This window comes from Pipistrellus kuhlii, unplaced genomic scaffold (assembly GCF_014108245.1).
Source record: "Pipistrellus kuhlii isolate mPipKuh1 unplaced genomic scaffold, mPipKuh1.p scaffold_m20_p_1, whole genome shotgun sequence".
Lineage (NCBI taxonomy): Eukaryota > Metazoa > Chordata > Mammalia > Chiroptera > Vespertilionidae > Pipistrellus > Pipistrellus kuhlii.
The window spans coordinates 45682011-45702411 of NW_023425404.1; the positions used below are offsets into that span (position 1 = coordinate 45682011).

Genomic DNA, 20401 nt, shown 5'->3' on the forward strand with positions numbered 1-20401 from the left:
GCAAAGTGTCCCCTGGGGAATTTGACTGGGAGTTCAATCGCTTGCTAGGATGTGCGCTGACTACCGGGGGGCAGCTCAAAATGAAGGAAGGCCCTAGCTGGCAGCCTGTAGACCCCCCGATTGGCTCTGATCACCAGGCAGACTTAGGGACCTTACCAGTGCACAAAGTTTGTGCACTGGTCCTCTAGTGTTTTATATAAACACTTGAGAAAGATGTTAACAATAATATGTGTAAACGTCTACAGTAGTTTGCCAAAGTTTTATTTAAAAAATTTTTTTTATTGATTTCAGAGAGGAAGGAAGAGTGAGAGAGAGATAGAAACATCAGTGATGGGAGAATCACTGATTGGCTTCCTCCTGCACGTCCCACAATAGGGGGTTGAGCCTCAACCTAGGCATGTGCCCTTGGCTAGAATCGAACCTGGAACCTTCAGTCTACAGGCTGATGCTCTACTCACTGAGCCGAACCAGCCAGGGAAAGTTTTACTTCTCTGATTAGAAATTTGGGGTTGTAATTAGCCCCATTCATTTTTAAAAATTCAATTTATTGGAGTGAGATTGGTTAATAACATTATGTAAATTTCAAGTGTACAATTCTATAATACATCATTTGCATATTTTATTGTGTGCTCAGCATTAAAAGTCTAGTCTCCCTCTATCACCATATATTTGATCCCTTTACTCTATTCATCTATCACCACCCCTGCAACCATTTCCTCTAGTAACTAACCTTCTGTTGTCTGGGTCTATGGGTTTGCTTGTTTGTTGCTTTCTGTTTTATATCCCACATATGAGTGAAATATAGTTCTTGACCTTTCTGACTGACTTATTTCACTTAGCATGCTACTCTCAAGATTCATCCATGTTGTTGCAAATGTCAATATTTCATCTTTTCTTATGGCTGAGTAGTATTCCATTGCATATACTGTATGTACCACATTATCTTTATCCATTCATTCATTGAAAGACACTTATAGTCCTGTACTTTTTAGTATATAGTCTATAGCTTTGGAAGAATAATAAAAGGCATGTGTTTGAAATTTTCTGATGACACAAAGTTGGGAGGAATGTTTAATAGTTTGGGATAGTTCAGTTAAGAGAAATATTTTTTTAATTAGGCTGGTATACTAGGAATATATAAAATATCTTGTACATTATTATTTTAAAAAATCAACTATATATGCTTAATGGGAGACCTGATTTAATTGTAATTTATGAAGGAATAATCTAGAGATTTTAGTTCATCAAAACTTACAATGAATAAACAGTGAGATATAATTGCTGAAGTGACATTTAAGAACATCTGTCTCTGTTCTAAAGGGATTAGTTGAACTAAAATTTTAATATGTGTTTGGTTCTGGACACGATGTTTTAGGAAAGATGCAGAGAAATTGGGGAAATTCCAGAAGAAGCTGATCAGGAAGAGATGTCTATAAAATAGGTCATGGAGAATGGCTGAGGGGTTTGAGAATGTCTGGACCAGAGTGCAGAAGGATTATGGGAGACCTAGGAGTGACTCTTGAGAATTTGAAGGTTGTCAACATACAAAGGCTTAGATTTGGGTTAGGTTACCTCAGAGATGGAATTTGTCACATGTCAAGAAATTATAGGGAGGCAGATTTGGGTTTCTCATTATAAAAATCTTTCTAGCAATCTTCATTCTACACTGGAGACAGGCTGCCTTGCAAGGTGATTAGTTTCCCACCACAGAAGACTTTCAATGACAGGTGTAGGGGCCCTTTATCAGAGTTATCAAAAGGGCCATGTTTTAGGAAGGTGTATCAAATGATCCTTGAAGTTCATTCCAATCTTATGGGCCCCAGCATGAGCTCAGTGCTGGCACATAGTAGGTGTTCAAGTGATATATGCAGAATCAATAAATGTATAAAAGTAAGAAAATCTTAGGGTCAGACCTTTGCACTTGAGATATCTATCTATCTATCTATCTATCTATCTATCTATCTATCTATAGTTTTATGGCATTGAACAGTAATTTCATGTAGTTTTAGGAGCATATCATTCTAGAAAAAAAATGAAGACCTTGGGCCACACAGAGTTTAAAATTTCCTAGATAACTGGCTTATATTTCTTGCTGTGGTATAACCTATTCTCAGCCTTGTAAGTTTTAGAGCTATTTCTGATAATGAACAGGCTTTGCCCCAAACTAACATGATGCTATTTCTTTTCCAGGATAATCGTATCCACACATCCAAGTACAACATTCTCACCTTTCTGCCAATTAATTTATTCGAACAGTTCCAAAGAGTGGCAAATGCCTATTTCCTTTTTCTCCTGATTTTACAGGTAACGTTTATGCTGTATTTCTTCATGATCTCTTTGTTAAAAGTATTCATATAATTTGAAAAAGTAAGTTAATTCACTTAGTTAAATGTTCATGATTATGTAAAACCATTCTTAGGAGATTTTAAATGTTATTATTGCTGTTTCTCTTCACAAATGTGGGAGGGCTAGGAATGGGTAAAAACTAGCACATCCATCATTTTAAACACTGAGGTAATTTTAAAATGCAGTCTTGCACTTTACTTGAACCAAACCAGAGCCTAATGATTACTGTTCATGGCCTCTCCCCTTTCTTTATCTCCCTCTCATGTCAACAGTTTGGGTATTGCCAGAGTGAAGACAATGAGTCTAGCAGAGTGGTAGTTTGTGGAACTTAATATGGCAAGTTCATTTGCATCTAAGAACATTGACATATTTTGCATATATATTAAAATAAATGGTGTATGATATATGTTATTTCACTCTACAATGATTTTTAAAAATAGTTTGAGTGGTTAATTGGTAGTTATAAACATTGCTTTTTCCTCCCATTTGACTAAACCTTTTCCTCCCATTTGAAAGAAAAAAAGCATAGCTCACATTAGCCAGTTATTTACTTAGTATTTATTTCAGAGTAATTTAATCACACTAACCTAGTAGATTCAGAATGTGCTGGAATCTGTGTTAATTATTGGAGGTAAGGAGATAGATTAGATGTGTGCAGTCTAGATGAATAGTTTAAGAACTATTTTTTCTTCAGTTGAATAATGATTTGTATTAAGAATTTTTTGATTATTAGTGGCAAAAACTTAAATTCTTTTAAGCAAAAAGGGAATATATTTATGAATATATGTCATTTCATGTGTTACTGGATTTATGGGCAAACTATTTCAACAGATTGTGATGTTGCTTTTCTCTCTTTTCCTTCATGTTGGCCTATTCTCTGACAGTTTTCTGTACCTGGTAGATGCTAAAAGCTTTAAACTTTTATTTTCCCAGCTTCAACTCCAAAATGAGAGAGAGAGAGAGAGAGAGAGAGAGAGAGAGAGAGAGAGAGAGAGAGAGAGAGAGAGAGAGAGAGAGAGAGAGAGAGAGAGAAGAGAGAGAGAGAGAGAGAGAGAGAGAGAGAGAGAGAGAGAGAGAGGCCCATGTTGAGTTACACCTCTATCCCTAAACCAATCACTGTGGCTCAAGAATTTTTCTAATATGTTTTTTTTTAAATTTTATCTTTTATTATTGAAAGTATTACAGATGCCCCCTTTGTTTTTCTTTCCATTGACCCCCTCCACCTGCCTTTTAAAAATTGATTTCAGAGAGAGGAAGGGAGAGGGAGAGATAGAAGCATCAATAATGAGAGAATCGTCCATCAGTTGCCTCCTGCATATCTCGCTCTCCCCACCCCCCATAACCCAGGCATGTGCCTTGACCGGGAATCAAACTGTGAGCTCCCAGTTCATCGGTTGACATTCAATCACTGAGCCACACTGGCTGGGTGTGACTCAAGAATTTGATGCAATGATTGTCTTGGCCTTGATCACATTTCAAAAACTAGAATCAGGATGGAATCAGTGCACCAAAATTACATGAACTGAAAGTAGAAGGGGTTGGGTAGATCCCTAAGAAGATAAGGGTTAGTTGAAAGGACTGGATGTTAAACAGAAAAAACAAACCACAACTGATGAATGTGCATCTTACAATTTATTGAAGAGTCTTTAGAATCCTAGATCTCTTTCTTTCTCCCCCCTCTCCTCCCTTATGAATTTGCTTTTGGTTTCTTCATATAATCCTTTGTACCATTCCAGAATTTTGAGTTCATTTCTCCAATGGATTTCTAATTTATGGCCAAAGATTTTTGTTCACAAAATTTTATATCCAGAAGGGGCCTTTGGGAAAGTTTAGTCCAACCTCCTTTCTTTTATTGATGAAGAAATTAGACCTAGAAACATTAGATGATATATAATGCTTTTACAAGTTAATGATAGAAGTAGTTCTAGAATCCAGCTTTTCTGCCACCCAGCCCAGGGTTTTTCTTGGTACCTCAAAGTCTTTTGAGGTTTATTGTTTTTAAATTTTATGTGGAAGCTATTATATAAAATTGATTAAGTTTAGAGTTGTTTTAATGAGGTCTGATCTCCATACACTGACCATCTCCACCCAACCCTTCCCCGCCTGAGAGCCCTGAAGCAGCTCCAAATGGAACCCCACTTGAAAACCACCTAAGAGAACAAGCCGGTTGTCATGGTGCCTCTCCCAGACGGAGGTACAGGCATAAGGCTTTGGAGTCAAATAGGCCAAGGTTCAAATTTTAACAGTGTATGTTCTTGGCCCAATTGCTTGAGCTCTTAGTTATTTATATAGTGGGAAAATGATACCCAAGGCTGCAGCTTTTCTTGACTCTGGAACACCATTCACAGTGCATTCTGTATTTTACACCGAGGTGCTATTTACATGGAATACAAACCCGAAGGGTTTGTGTATAACAACTTGATACAGAGTCTAACTCAATGGACTTCTCTCAGGATTAAATGACATTATATATGGAAATACTTGATACAGTAGATGCTCAAAGAATCTCTTTTTTGGGATTTGGTGAGGAGTTGGCAAAGTTGTTAAAAATCGAGATGAGTAATTGATAAAAGACTGGTGATGTTTATTTTATATATATATATATATATATATATATATATATATATATATATATAATTTAATTCTCATTCGAGAATATTTTTCCATTAATTTTTAGAGAGTTAAAGAGAGAGGGAAAGACAGAGAGAATTATTGATGTGAGAGAAACACATTGATTGATTGCCTCTCATATGAGCCCTGACCAGGGCCTGGAGAAGGGAGGAGCCTGCAACCAAGGTACATGCCCCTGAGTGGGATCAAACCTGGGACCTTTTGGTCTGCAGGCCAATGCTCTATTCACTGAGCCAAACTGGCTAGGGCTTATCTGGGGGAAGATAATCATCTATGAGAGATTTCACGAAGCTTACTTCTTAACTTGTTATAAAAATTATATATTTTATCAGGAAGTCTGAAAAGTGGTTCAATGATATGTTTATCCTATGTACTTTATAACTGAATGCAAACAGAAAGTCATTTTATATGTATATTAATAACTGGAATATAATCCCATTAATCTTTGGCAAGCCTTAGAAAATTAAGTGACAACATTTGGAAGATATACTTACTAAATTTAAAAGCCCTAAACTGTTTGAAATGTTTATTTCAGCTGATTCCAGAAATTTCCTCCTTGACCTGGTTTACCACCATTGTGCCTTTGGTCCTGGTGATAACTATGACAGCTGTCAAAGATGCTACAGATGATTATGTGAGTATTTGCTTTTGAGCATTTCTGAGGTATCAATTTCAATTGTGACCTCTCAGAAGTAGAAAAAAGACTCATTTGGAATTTTTAAATTAAGCTCTTTTGGTCAACATGATATAAAATCTCTCTTGCTAGTTGATGATTAATACAAGTCATAGAATCAGCAATGATTTGAATAATGACATCTTTGCAATAAATGCCTGACTTCCCTACATTATATGATCTATCAGGAATAGTACTCATTTAGGTACATGACTTCCCACAACTTGGCTTTAAAGGTCTTATTCATATAGACATATTTCATAGGAGAGTAAAATGGTAGAGTAGAAAGAAAGACATTTTGGAGAAAGACTCCTTACTATAGTATGTTCTAGTAATGTAACATAATGCAAACCACTTCTTTCCTTGCCTGAATAATGTGGCCAATGACATCAGCATTGTAAAAAGACAAAACAAGATGCTGTTTTGTCTATAAAGCACTCAGCACAGAGCCTGCCTTACAGGGCGTACACAGTTATGCTTGTTCTCTGCTTCCTTCCTGTCCTGGTCAGTTCTCCTCTGAGCCTTCACATCTATTTCTGAGGTAGAAATTGTCAAGATGAGCCAGTTTGAGATGACTATTGGACTCTATATGTTCCAATACCAAGACTCCCTTGGCAAAGCCTGGGCAGAAGTGAGAGTGGCCCCATCTTAACGCCCAGTGAGTGAGCTGTTCAGGGTTTAGGGTATGATTGCTATTTTTTTGTGATGCGCAGCTAGTCAAGTTAGGGGACAGTTTTCAGGTTAGATATAGATGTGACTAAATGCCTAATCTCCTTTGTCTCTACTGCAGTTAATGCTTGGATATGCCTTTATTTTGTGGTAATATGGGCTGGTTCAATGAATTGGATAACTTCGTGAATCAGGATCTTGGCAGGAAACAGATGTCACTCTGAAATGGGGGAAGATTGGACTAAGATTAATAATGAGACCATTTACAAAGGGTGTGAGAAAGGAAAAGCACATGGGATAGCAACATGGGTGGCCAAACTATCTCTCACTTGAAGGGGCAAAGGAAGGAAGCAATTATTAAACTTGAGGCTGTCGTTGAGGGCTGCATGCTGCAGTTGGGGATACCTATAGAGAGGAAACAGCCGCTGATAACCCAGCTTGAAGGAAGCCAGGGAATTTCACTTTCCTTTGGCACTCTGCTCTCTGCCAGTGCCACCTATTGGCCAAACCCAACCAGAAGCCAGAGGGCAAGGACCATCCAGGTCAGCTTCATCTGGCCCAGGGCAGAGTGGAGAAGGATGGGTGTAGATTTGGAAGATTTAGAAATTATCTAGCCCCCATGTCAATTTATGTACTTAGACAAAAGATCTATTTCCATTTCTATTCTATTGGTGGGGAAAAGATTGCATGATAACGATGGACTGACAATTTACTCTTCTACCAATATTATCAACTCTTTTCATGTCAACAAATGACAGATATCTTATTTATCCTGGTAATACCAATTAACTTATACCCAACCATCAGTGTAATTGAATGCACTGGGCATAGCATAAAGGAAAGACTGGGATGGATTTGGGAGGGATGTTGAAAAAGGGAAGGGCTGGTTGAAGCATTTTGTATATTGTGCCATTGATATAATATTTTGAATATTTTTAAAAGGCAAATGCAGTAATTCTGATGATTATGATCTATGAAATCAGTTTCATGATACTCCCCTTGTTCATCTGTGCACTTAGGCTAATTGGTTTGAAACAACACCTTATATTGTAGCTTATTACTATCTAATCTTGGCAGTTAACATAAAAAGAAAGTCTTATCTTAATGGCTGCTAATTTATGAGTTTAGTAGAGGGCTCATAATATATGGATTCTTCAAAGCAACATAAGATATTTACATTACTGGAATACACAATAAGAAATAGGATCACTTGGTCATAAAAACACAAATCTACATCAAATGTGGTTCGGTATTATATTTTGACTTTAAAAGAGTACTCAGTATTTAATAAAAGTTCAGTGTTAACAATTATAATTTCCAGAGAATAAAAGTACATGTTGTTACAAGTAATTTCTTGGTTTCAAAGAAATCTATAAAACAGAATAAATGATGTTCCAATAAAGTATTGAGTACATATGTAAGAGAAATGGAAATCCTCATTCCTGTTGAAAACATCAAAATTAATGTATGGTTTTCTCTGGAGCTATGTGGCATATTGTCTTCTTAGAAACAACTAAAAATGTGTGGAAATTGGAAGAGCGTGTGGTTAGACTTGTTCCGTTGGTGACACCCAGAATAAGGTTTAGCGAGAGGGGTTTTGATTCAGATTTGGAACACGTGGAGATGGGTCCATGGTAACCATAAGCTGTGCTCATTTTGGGCAGATGATGATAGTGTTCAAATGAACTGAGAGTACTTTCAGTGTCCTTATTTGTGCTGACAAAGTATGATTTAATGTGTTTTTTCACAAATACTTTGATTTTTAGTTTCGCTACAAGAGTGATAAACAAGTGAATAATCGGCAATCTGAAGTGCTCATCGACAGCAAGTAAGAAATACATTCTTTGCTTTATCTTTAAGATTTCTGGGACCACAAGATGGGGTCTTGACAATGTGTGGCTTTCTCTTTTAATTAAATATATATGTCTTTCCCCCTTTATTGAAGATTGCAATGTCAGTCCATTTTGTGTTCATGGTTCTTTTTCATGCTGATCAAATGCTTGTGCTGGACACTCAGCTTCTACTTCAAACCCCTTTGGAGTTTCTTCTGTGGAACACAGACATATCATTGCCACTTTCCATTTCTAGGTCCAGCACTGTTTAGAACTGGCACACATGTGATGTCTTGTATGTAGAAGATGTCTCATGAGTACGTGCATATTTAATTTGGTAATTTCTGAGGAGTATTGCTAGAGAGACTTTGACACATTACTGTATCAAATGACAGTGATAAGAATTTTGTATTCACTCGTTAACAGATTTTAGAATGAATTATTCACCACAACAGGTTTTTCATTGCTTTTAAATTCCTCTGTCAATAAAGACATGTTTATGGGAATGGTTCTTGAATTGGAAATGCTTTAAAACATGTATTTACAAACAACAGAAAAAACTGCTCCAGAAAATTTAGCAAAAAATAAATCTTCATTTCACTGTTTCTTACTCTTTATCTCTTTGTCTTGTTTTGGCTAAAAATAACAGATGGAAAAGTAAATTTATGGCAAGTACTTCAACATCATCAACATCATCTTTCCATGATTTAAAAAAAATATATATTTTTAAAATTGATTTCGGAGAGGAAGGGAGAGGGAGGGAAAGTTAGGAACATCAGTGATGAGAGAGAATCATCGATTGACTGCCTCCTGCACGCCACACAGGGGACTGAGCCAGCAACTCGGGTATGTGCCCTGACCGGGAATTGAACCAAGACCTTCTAGTCATAGGTTGACACTCAACCAATGGGCAACACTGGCTGGGCATCTTCCCATGATTTTGAATCATTTGGATGCTCTGAAGAACTTAAATTTTAAAGTAAATATTATAAACAAATTAATCATATGAAATGAAAAATTTCAAGAAATTAAAGCTATTGAGAGGGACTAGGCAGGCTAAACAATAACTGATAGAATTGAACTAATTAGTCTCTTTTCATTACTAAATTTTGACCCATCACTAATTATGTAATGAATACATATAGTTTTTCTGTGTTGGATTGTTTTAGAAAATTATGTTAAATACATGGTAAAGAAATATGATCTTGCCAAAACCGGTTTGGCTCAGTGGATAGAGTGTTGGCCTGCAGACTGAAAGGTCTCAGGTTCGATTCCAGTCAAGGCATGTACCTTGGTTACGGGCACATCCCCAATAGGAGGTGTGCAAGAGGCAGCTGATCGATGATTCTCTTTCATCGATGTTTCTAACTCTCTATCCCTCTCTCTTCCTCTCTGTAAAAAAAAAAATCAATAAAATATATTAAAAAAAAGAAATATGATCTTAATCTAAACCCCTACTAATAGAGATAGAGACTCGCAAAGTGTGATTCTGGTGTGACATTGATAAGCCATAAAGATATCTGGAACCTTGTAGTTCATTTCCAAGTTAGCAGGTTTTGAATTGTTGCCACTGAAGTTTGGATTTTATACTTAGACTTTAGGTATGAGTTTAGTCCTGACCCTAAATAATATTGTGGTCTTAAGCAAGTTCTGAAGAAGTAGTGACTTTTGTAAGCTAATGTGGTATGTGGCTTTGAGCTGTACTCTTTCATATCTTGACTTTCTCAAGTCATGCAGTTCTGACTTGCTATTGTATTACACTGACATTAATATGATTTGGCTAATTTCCTAGGAACATCTGATGATCCGTCTTATTATCTTGACGTATCATCTCTTATAAAGTGTGTTAAAATATGTACAGTTGCATAATGAATTTGAACGAATGGCCTGAATATATCTTTTAATGTCTCTCAAATTACCAGTTAAAATTTGTGTCATTATATGGACAGTGGCAGATATTGAAGACCCTACATAGAGGCCATAGGTTAATCCAGTAACTTAGATATTCAGGAACTTGATGACCAAATGTCTCTCACACATGCTAGCTAACATTGTCATTACTATTGGAAGTAGCATTAGTGTCACTTTCTTGTGGTTTCATTTAGCTTTATGTTGAGTCCTTATGAGGTAGCATCTCTTTGTAATTCAATACAGTGTGACATTTTTAAAAAGTACTGTTGCCGATGTTGTAAAGTTGAATGGAGAAGCACATATCATTGAGAATGGAGTATTCTTTAGGATTCAATTAAAATCAGGCAAGATTTTCTGTGTGTAAGATTACCTACTACTGTGAGCTCCTTGAGGGCATCTTTCTTGATCAGGTCTGTGTCCCTTGAGCCTATAAATTTTCAAACTGAGCAGTAACAAGTGTCCTTGCTGAGAGTGAATTTACCAGAAGAGTTTGATCTGTCAAATTTTGCTGAGTCCCATCACTAGCCAACTCCTGTGGCTGGGATGGTGGTCTTTGTAGAAGGTACTCAGGCTCTGGAGATTGGCTTTTCATGTTTTGGTTTTGAGAAGTTGGAGACATCAAATGGGCTTAGGTCTGAGATAGACCAGGGTGGTTTGAGTCCTCCTTGGAGCTGGTTGTAGTTGAGGATGCAGCTGGTCTCTGATCAGATCATCACTACCTTCTTGTGCTCGCTCCCTGTATGCATTGCTTCTAAGGGCTTGCACCTGCCACTTTATTCAAAGCACTACCCTTAAGCTACTGGAGCCAACCATTGATTGGTGTGGGAGTAAGAAAGAGCAGCACCCCTGCCTCAAATTGAACAAACTGTGAGGTAGTATTTGCACCCACGAGCTCCTGTGGAGATCAGACTGAGGATGAGACTTTGCCTGCAATCATACCCTGTGTGGCTTCTTTCCTTCCTTGTGTTGCTTCTCATTTCTCTTACCCAGAAGTACTTCTTTATACCAGAAGTACTTTTCTATGAGCCAATTGCATGTGAGTCTGCATCTCAGGTTCTGCTTCTTATGAACTTGATCTAAGATAGTAATTAATGCATACTTAACCCCATGGCAACGCTAGTGGAAAATATCAGGAATATGCTTTTGGGTCTATCCTTGGCACCTGTGGGTCATAATCCAGGGATAAAATAAAAAGCCTGGAGGGAATCAGGGAGTCCAGGTATTTCTGGAGGTGAGTGTCATCCTGGGGTGGGCACCAGCATGTACTTGTGGCTTCCCTGTGTGCTCCTGTTGGAAGGTCTTGGACTTGGGGTTCACCAGGGCAGCAGCCATCATCAGCTTCTCCTGGAGGGAGAAGAAGCATGGGGGAAGATGCCTGAGGGGAAGGGGTACAATGAAAGCACGTTGCAGGGAACCTGGGTCTTTGTAAGTGATCACCATGTGATTTTGGCAATTAATTTTCCTTCTGGGCATCAGGTCTCTCTCTTTCTGTGCTCAGAAGTGAGGAAGGTGGGCAGCTATGTTCAGATTCAATACATATTTATTCAACAACTACCATGCGTGGGCTACAGTACTCCCACATATAACTCTTACAAATCCCAAGGTGTGAGTATAATAGTACCCCATTTTAGAAATAAAGTGATTAAGACCTAGAAAGGGAGTGGCTTGTTCAGGCAAGTAAGAATCCAAATTAGGCTTCTACCCATTCACAAAGCAACGTGAAAGTATGAACTTTGTGGCCTGATCATATCTATTTGCTTCATATTTGAAGGGCTTTGTTTACTTATTGTTTTTTAGCACTGTGCAAGCTGTGATGTTGGACATTGTAAACCTAAGCCATAAAATAACTAGAGAAATAAAACCCTTCCTTTATAAGCTTCTTTTTCAATTCTAGTTTTTTGGTTTTGTTACTCATATTCCTTTAAAATCAAGACCAATCATCTGCATCTGCAATCTGCTATAATATGTGAAAGTGCATAAAAATAGGCGTATTTGACTTGAATAAAATCTTTTGGTGACTTTAGTTTTAAAACTAAGTAGGAGTGTCCTGGCCAGGTGGCAGAATTGGTTGGAGCATTGTCCCATACACCAAAAGATTGCGGGTACAATTCCAGGTTGGGGCACCTATGGGAGGCAACATCTTAGATTTCTCTCTCTCTCTCTCTCTCTCTCTCTCTCTCTCTCTCTCTCTCTCTCTCATCAATAAAAACATATCTTTGGGTGAAGGTTAAAAAACAAACAAACACTAAGTAGGAGTGGCATGATTCCATACAGTAAAAATTAATATGACTGCCAAATAGAAGGTGCACATTCTTGCCTCAGCCAAGACGACATATATCTGCTGACTGAATCTGTGAATATCAATAGACTAGAGGCCTGGTGCACAAAATTCATGCATGGAGGGTGTTCCTCAGCCCAGCCTGCACCCTCTTGCAATCCGGGACTTCTGGCTCCTAATTGCTTGCATGGCTGCCTGCCTGCCTGATCACCCTAACCCCTCTATGTGCCTGCCTGATCTCCCCTAACTGCCTCTGCCTTGGCCTCCACACCTGGGACCTAAGCTTTCCTCCTCCAACCAGCTGCAGGCAACTAACTAAAACCCAGGCTTCCCTCCCTTTGGCTAACCGCAGGCACTTGGGACACCGGCGGCATCACCGGGGCCTTGGCTTTGTCAGGAAGGATGTCTTCCAATCTATCCGGTCTAATTAGCATATTACCCTTTTATTAGTATATATACCCAATGTTTTATAAGAGGAGGTTTCCTCAAATCATGCTGGCATTTTTTTTTAAAAACAATATGTTTTATTGATTTTTTATAGAGAGGATGGGAGAGGGAAAAAGAGTTAGAAACATCGATGAGAGAGAAGCATCGATCAGCTGCCTTCTGTACATTCCTTACTGGGGATGTGCCTGCAACCAAGATACATGATCTTGACCAGAATCAAACTGCAACCCTTCAGCCCCCAGGCTGACACTCCATCCACTGAGCCAAAGCAGCTAGGGCTCATGCTAGCATTCTTGGCCACCATGAGAGCAGGTGAGAAGCTATGAGAGGGCATCTGGAAGTTGCTGCAGAGGTAATTTAACCTGATCTCCTCAACCTGGGATGCATATTATATCCATGTCCCAAGCCCCAGCCCAGCTCACAGCAATTAAATGAGGGTCTTAGAGGTGAGACTCTGGTATTTTTATAAAAGTTTCCAAGATGATTCTAACATGCAGAATTAACAGTCTCTAATGGCAGCCATCTCTTTACCCATATCTATATCTCTATGCTTATATCTCTCTAATATTGAAAGCATTTAAGAAAATAAATTTCATTAATTCTTTAAATGGTAAACATAGTTTTCCATACTATAATTCTCCTTACAAAAGAATGATTCTATAATGCTTAAATGCTACATAACATTCCATTAAATGCATGTCTTATCATTCAAATGAGTACTTCCTCATTGTTTGATATTTAATCTGTTTTTAATTTAAAATATTGTGTTTTGATTTTCCTGAATTATAGATCAAATCTGGGTTTTTGGGACATATTTATAAACTCACCTAGGAAGATTACATTGTACCCATTATTTTCTATATGAAGTAATTAGAACTTGAAGCATTATTTCTCAGTCCACTGAATATCAGAGAATCTAGGGTTTAAGTGTGAGCAGGAACAGGTTGGGCATATTGACTAAATCCTGGGAGGGTTCAGTTTCATCATACATGGGGGTTCCTGGATGGATGGCTCTCAGAATTCCAAGTTTATATTTTCTTTAAAAAATATTTTTTATTGATTTCAGAGAGGGAGAGGGAGAGATAAAAGCATCAATGATGAAAGAGAATCATTGATTGACTCCCTTCTGTATGCCCCACACTGAAGATAGAGCCAGCAATCCAGGCATAAGTCCTGGCAGGGAATTGAACCATGACCTCCTGGTTCATAGGTCACCGTTCAACCACTGAGCTACTCTATCCAGGCCAAAGTTATTTTTTCTTAATCATGGAAGAAACCCCCAAAAAGTTGTGTTTTAAAAAATGTATTAGTGACATATGCAAACCCTCAAACATCAATAATTTGAGACAGTTGAATATAAGTTTTATATTATAATTACTAGCTACATGGCACTCATATGTAAAGTATATACACCAGTTGTGGTCTGCAGAGTTCCTGAATACAATTGGGCAGTGACTGGGCAGCATGATCAGCAGATCCTTCAGGAGACTGTGATGGGACTCTTTCCATCTTCTTTGTCCTGCAGATTATAGGCATGTAGACTGACGGTCAAAAGATCTATCATTTGCTGCTGAATTCTTGGAAATAATGTACCCAAGAGAGGGGAAAATTCATATATGGCATTGCCCTCTGTTGGATTTGATCCAAAATGTCAGTCTTGGGTAAGAGTAGCTTATTATTATTAAACTAAAGACCTGACGCATGAAATTCATGCACTGGATGGGGGGAATCCCTCAGCCCAGCCCATGCCTTCTCATAGTCTGGGAACCCTTAGGGGATGTCCATATGCCAGCTTTGGCCTGATCCCTCCAGAGATTAGGCCTAAACCAGCAGTCGGACATCCCTCTCACAGTCTGAGGTTCTTGCAGTCTGGGACCACTCACTCCTTACCTCCTGCCACTGCCACTGAGCTCACCAGCCATGAGCCTGGCTTCTGGCTGAGCAGTGCTCTCTCAGTGAGAGTGCACTGACCACCAGGGAGCAGGGCCTGCATTGACCGTCTGCCCCGTAGTGGTCAGTGCGCATCATGGCAATGGGTTGTTCCACCAGCTATTTCGCCTTTCAGTTGATTTGCATATTTGGGTTTTATTATATAGGATATGCTCTTCCTTTTCCTCTTTGGGCACCTGAAACAAAAAATACCAAAAATCATTGAACTTCATGCATCTGAAGCTGACACATAGCTGGTTAGTCTGTGTGCTTCTTGTAACTGAGGGAGTGGGAATGCATGAGGCTTTGAGATTCTGTTGGGAAACTGATGAAACCTGCATTGAGTTACCTTGTCTTCATCAAGGCTTTATTGGCTTGCAATTAGAGTGGAGGCTTCTGTGGCAGAATCCCAACTTTCGGAGATTTAATTTTTTTTTTTTGTCTCCAGCCCACCTAGATCATTTATATGTTATTAAAGGCCTGTTTCATGAATTCGTGCACCAATAGGGTCCCTTGGCCTGGCCTGCGGGATTGGACTGAAATCGGCTCTCTGACATCCCCTGAGGAGTCCCAGTTTGTGAGAGGGCGCAGGCCAGGCCAAGAGACCTCACCAGTGCATGATCGGGGCCAGGGAGGGATGCAGGAGGTTGGCCAGCCAGGGAGGAACTGCGGGAGGGCTCTAGGGCATGTCCAGCTCATCTCACTCAGTCCCAACCAGCTGGACGCCAGCAGCAAGCTAACCTACCAGTCTGAGAATCTGCCCCCTGGTTGTCAGTGCACATTATAGCCTGCAGTTGAGCAGCCGTAGCATATTACACTTCGATTGGTTGAACGGCCGACAGGACACTTAGCACATTAGGCTTTTATTATATAGGATAATGGTACCACTGGGACTAAGGGACAGCTATTTAGGGACTATATGAAGGGACTACCTATTTGAAAGGGATATTGAGGCAAAAAACTTGGTTCTTCTTTCAAACAATGTTAATAAAACATACTATTATGGGCTTAAATGACAGTGAGTTCAAAAGCAAGCTAATGGGAGTACTCTCAATGCTTTTTTCCCAGAGGAAGTTATTTAAAAATTAATTTAATTTTTAGCTCATGGTGCTCACTCACAGAAAACATGTTTCAAAAATAGTTTCACCCTCAATAAATCAATTTCAGTTTCTTCAGTATTGGATTGATCATTTTTTTGTGCAGTTTTTGCGTGTCAGTTTTGCAGATGGAACTGTCCATTTGCCAATGTGCTGGTTTCTGTATGTGAGCCATGATACTGATAAGGTTCTTATAAATGATTTTCTATTGTAATCAATTATGATAGTGCATAGATACAATTTTTTGCTGTTAAATTTGTAAATGGTGACTATTTCCCCAAATGAAGTACATCTTGAAATAACAGAAAATTAAAACACTTTCAAAACTCTGTACATGGGCTTTTCAGTGGCATCTCCTGATTTCTTTTTAAAATTTATATAATCCAGATGTTAGCTGTTCCCTTTTTCTCCTCTTAAAGCTCCATCATATATCTCCCCTCCCCCCCCAAAAAAAAAGCATTAGAGAGAAAGGTAGAGTTGAATGAAGATTTTATGAGGGTCATAAATGAGGGGTTTTATATCATATACTTCATAGCAAACAATGTGAAATCCCATTTTAACATCTTTCTTCCTCAAAGTTCTCTTTCTGCTGCTGGCCTTGTGTAATCTCTTCCCCATTCAGCGCTCAGTGTGATTGGCTGAAATCTCATTTTCTCAGTATTTGGGTCCCCTCATATTTACCTCCCTTTTATTACTCAGAATACTTTGGTTCATCCTTGGCTTGAACTCAAACCCATCACAGCTGCTCACTAAAATAGCAGATTCTTCTGTAATGAGGACCCACTTATTTTGCATGACAATGAAAGCTTAAGATATACCATGTTCTAGGTAATATTTAAAACTTGATTCTCTCTACTTAAAAAAAAAAATAGATTTATGTATCTTTTCTCTGTTGTCCTAGGGAGGAGATCTATAATTTCTTTTGAAAAAACAAACCCAAACCTAAATCACAAAGGCCTTAGGGAGTTAATAATGTAAAGCCATCTTAAGATCTTTAAATCTGAAAGCTAAAGGAGATTATAATATTACAGTGAGTAAATTTGGTTTTAATCAGAGCCCACATGTTGTCAATACCAAACCAAACAAATGTTTTAACAGCATTTGTTGATTAACTACTTACTGTCAATTAACTACTTACACATTACACATTTCTGCTACGGGAACATTTTGCTTCAAGTATCCCGAGATAGTATCAATGAGTTAATTTCTTCCATGCATTTAGATCTACTTGCTGTAACAGGAAATTAAGAAAACTTAAAAGAGTATAAAGAAAATATATAAGTTACTGTTGGTTCCAGTACCCAGTTTAGAGTATAAACTAAAATGAACTTGTGAAGTCATTTTATTGATCCTTTGATCCTGTTCCTCCCCGATCTTTACTTTCTCCTCTTTTTTTTTTTATCCTTTCAACTCTTCCACACAATATTCATTTAAAAAATAATTATTTTACTATACATTATTGTCATGGTTTTAATGATGGTCCCCCAAAAGATATGTCCACTGGGACCTTGAATGTAATCTTCGAAAAAAGGGTCTTGGCATATATAATTAAGTTAAGGATCTTGAGATGAGGTCATTCTAGTAATCTATCACGTGTCATTAAAAGAGAAGAGAAGGAAAGAAGACACACAGCAAAGCAGATAATGTGAAGATAGAGGCAGAGATTGGAATAAAATAGTCCAAATCATGGAATGCCTGAGGCTACCAGAGTTGGGGAGTGAGGCATGGATCGGATCTTCCCCTGGAACCTCCAAAGTGAGTGTCACCTGATGATGTCTGGATTTTGGACTTTAAGCCTTTAGACCGGAGATAGAATAAGCTTTTGCTGTTTTAAACTATCTAATTTGTGGTAATCTGTTATAGAAGACCTTGGAAATGAATTCTCTCTTGTTTTTAGCTTTTAGTTGAGAGGTTCTGTTTGTTCATGTATTCATTTTTTAACTCAATAGACATTTATGAAATGCCTACTGTGTGTCAGGCAGGATGCTATATGCTGGAGATGCAAAATTAAATTAGACACAATTTCTGACTCGAATATAATGCAATCATACATATATGGTATTCAATAAGTTTATCTTTGGAATTGTCACTACTCCCAGCATTTTATTGTTTTTACAAACAAGTAAGGCGAGTGAGCAAAATGGCTAATCTTATTAGGAATGTGCAGCTTTTGAAAATTCTTATTAATATACAGGCTCTGTAGACAAACCAGTGCCAGGTGGCAGAAAAAAATTCAGTAGGATTTGGGAACCTGGTTGGAAATGGTGCCTTGAAGCTGTAACTCAGACAAACACTAAATCACCTTTCATTCTCAAAAACTTAGATCTATTTCCTTATTTCATGCCAAGGTTTAAAAAAATTCTTTCTGCTTGTTGACTTTTGGTAAGAATTAGATGTGCAGAAAAAAGAAGAAAAACAAAGAGGAACAGACAGCATAGAAAGTAAGAGTAATTATCTCTAAATTATATCCAAAGACTCAAAGTACCTGGGAAATCTGGGGGCTACAAGAGTGATATTGTCAGCAACACCTGGAAAGAAAACTTTGACAGTGCCATTGTGGACCAGTTACCAGAGATAAGGATGGAAGGAAGAGAAATTGTAACTTGGATTGTGATGCTAAACATTGCAGAAGGAAACAAATGAACCACAATGATTGAGAAAGAATAGATTTTGAAGATGGTGGGGTGAGTGGGTGGGAAGAGATCAACCAAAGAACTTGTATGGATATATGCATAACCCGTGGACACACACAATAGGATGGTGAAGGCCTGTGTTGGGGAGTGGGGGTGGGCTAGGGGAATAAAGGGAACATATGTAATACTTTCAACAATAAAGATTAAAAAAATAAAAGTTGATAGTATTTTTAAAATGAGAATATAGGTGCAATAAAGTTTGCTTTCTATAAATTTTAGAAAAGAAGTGAGCAGTCATTCAAAATAAGTAATTATTGGAATTTAAATTGGATTAATGTCCTATGTTAAGGCCAGTATGAGAGTTTGAAGGGGAAAGAAGAAAAGCAAAGTATTGAGAAATGGAATTAAGATTAGAGAGAGCTTCATGGAGGAGAACACAGAACATCAGTAAGACAGAAGGGGCTAGGCTGGCAACAAGGGATGAATTTTATTTGGATCATTCAATTTGCTCTGTGTGTCAGCCACACCTGTTAAGATCTCATCAGGGACTTGAAGTAGAATTCTATTGGGGCATTCTAGTAGTGGCAGGAATTCATGTTAACCACCCATCCACCTATCATTCAAGTCACACTTAGGAGACTCTCCCATATACCGGCCACTATGCTAGATCCTGGGGATATAGGAATTACTAAGACCTATGTTCCTTCCCTCGAGGAGCCTGGAGTTTAGGGGAAGAGATGGACAAATAAACAGACTATTTTACAGGAATAAGTGCCATGATAAAGGGAAACCTGAGATGCTGTGGGAGCACACATACTCATGTAAGAGAATCCTAACACAAGTTGGAAGGTCAGTAGCAGGGCTGTTATTATCTTAGAATAACTCATGGAAGAATTGGCCCCCAGCAAAGACCAGCCATTGAAGAGTGAATTGAATGATGGGGTGAGAGAGAGGAGGGGAGATCAGAGGAGGATTACGGAAGGATCCAGGTAATAAAGGATGGCTAGCTCTTCATATTATAAGTAGAAGGAAGCTAAAAACATGCTAGATGAAAAATATAGAGAGATGATCTGGCATACATCCATTCTCTCCCTGCTCTTCCCCATCTACCCACCTATGTGCTCTGGTAAAGTGTGGTCCATGACCGCCATCCTCATATATAGACTGGCCATATAGAACTGTTGGAACCTGCATTGTTTTTTCCACCCAATGAGGCAGGAGGGTGTTGGGAAAAGCCCACTGGCCTGGTGTCAGGAGGCTGAGGTCTGGTCCTGGCTCTCTCACTAATTGGCTGTGCGACTAAGAACAATGGACTTCAGTTTTCTCAGCTTAACACGAGAGGGTAGGATATCAGTCATTTCCAAACTCTTTCCACTCAGTAGGGCCCTTTCAAATGAAATCTTATATGGAAGCTCAACATACAGAACAGATATAAGTGTTGCTGCCCAGGATGAAACTTGGTGGGGGTCCTGATGTGTTCTTGGCTGCTCTCTCATCCTCTGTGGTGGCCCTGGAGGGGCCTCTACGGACATCACTGGTTCGTATGGTGCTTGTCCAAATGAGGTCTGAGAACTGCCTGGGTCCAGATAAACTGGGCACAAATTCTTGAGCCTTTCCCCAGACTTCCAGAATCAAAACCTCTAGGTTTGAGACCCATGACTCTATTTTAATCAGCCCTTACTGGAATTTTTATGCATATTGAAATTTGAGAACCATTGGGCTAACTACTTTAAGGTTCCCCCCCAGTCTTTAAATACTGAAACTCTGTGACCCCCTTTAGCTTTGTTGTGATGGTGAAGAACCTAAGAAGGGAAGTCAAAGACTCTACAGATTAAAAAGACTTAACTGAAAATGGGGAGTCAGAAGTGTAAGGGTGGATATTATGGTATAACAATAATAGTAATAATAGATGCAGTAATAGTAATAATAATAATAGATGGCAGTGGAAGAGAATT

At 38.5% G+C, this 20401-nt stretch overlaps 1 protein-coding gene across 6 annotated transcripts in view; it reads left to right on the plus strand.

Moving 5' to 3' along the window:
• Window positions 1-20401, plus strand: part of ATP8B4 (ATPase phospholipid transporting 8B4 (putative)) — a 229102-nt gene that overhangs the window by 57526 nt on the left and 151175 nt on the right. For all 6 annotated transcript variants that reach the window (XM_036442585.2, XM_036442537.1, XM_036442619.2 and 3 more), the window contains exons 5-7: window positions 2191-2304; window positions 5513-5611; window positions 8086-8147. In XM_036442585.2, the coding sequence (XP_036298478.1) occupies window positions 2191-2304; window positions 5513-5611; window positions 8086-8147 (275 nt within the window). The remainder of the gene's footprint in view (window positions 1-2190; window positions 2305-5512; window positions 5612-8085; window positions 8148-20401) is intronic.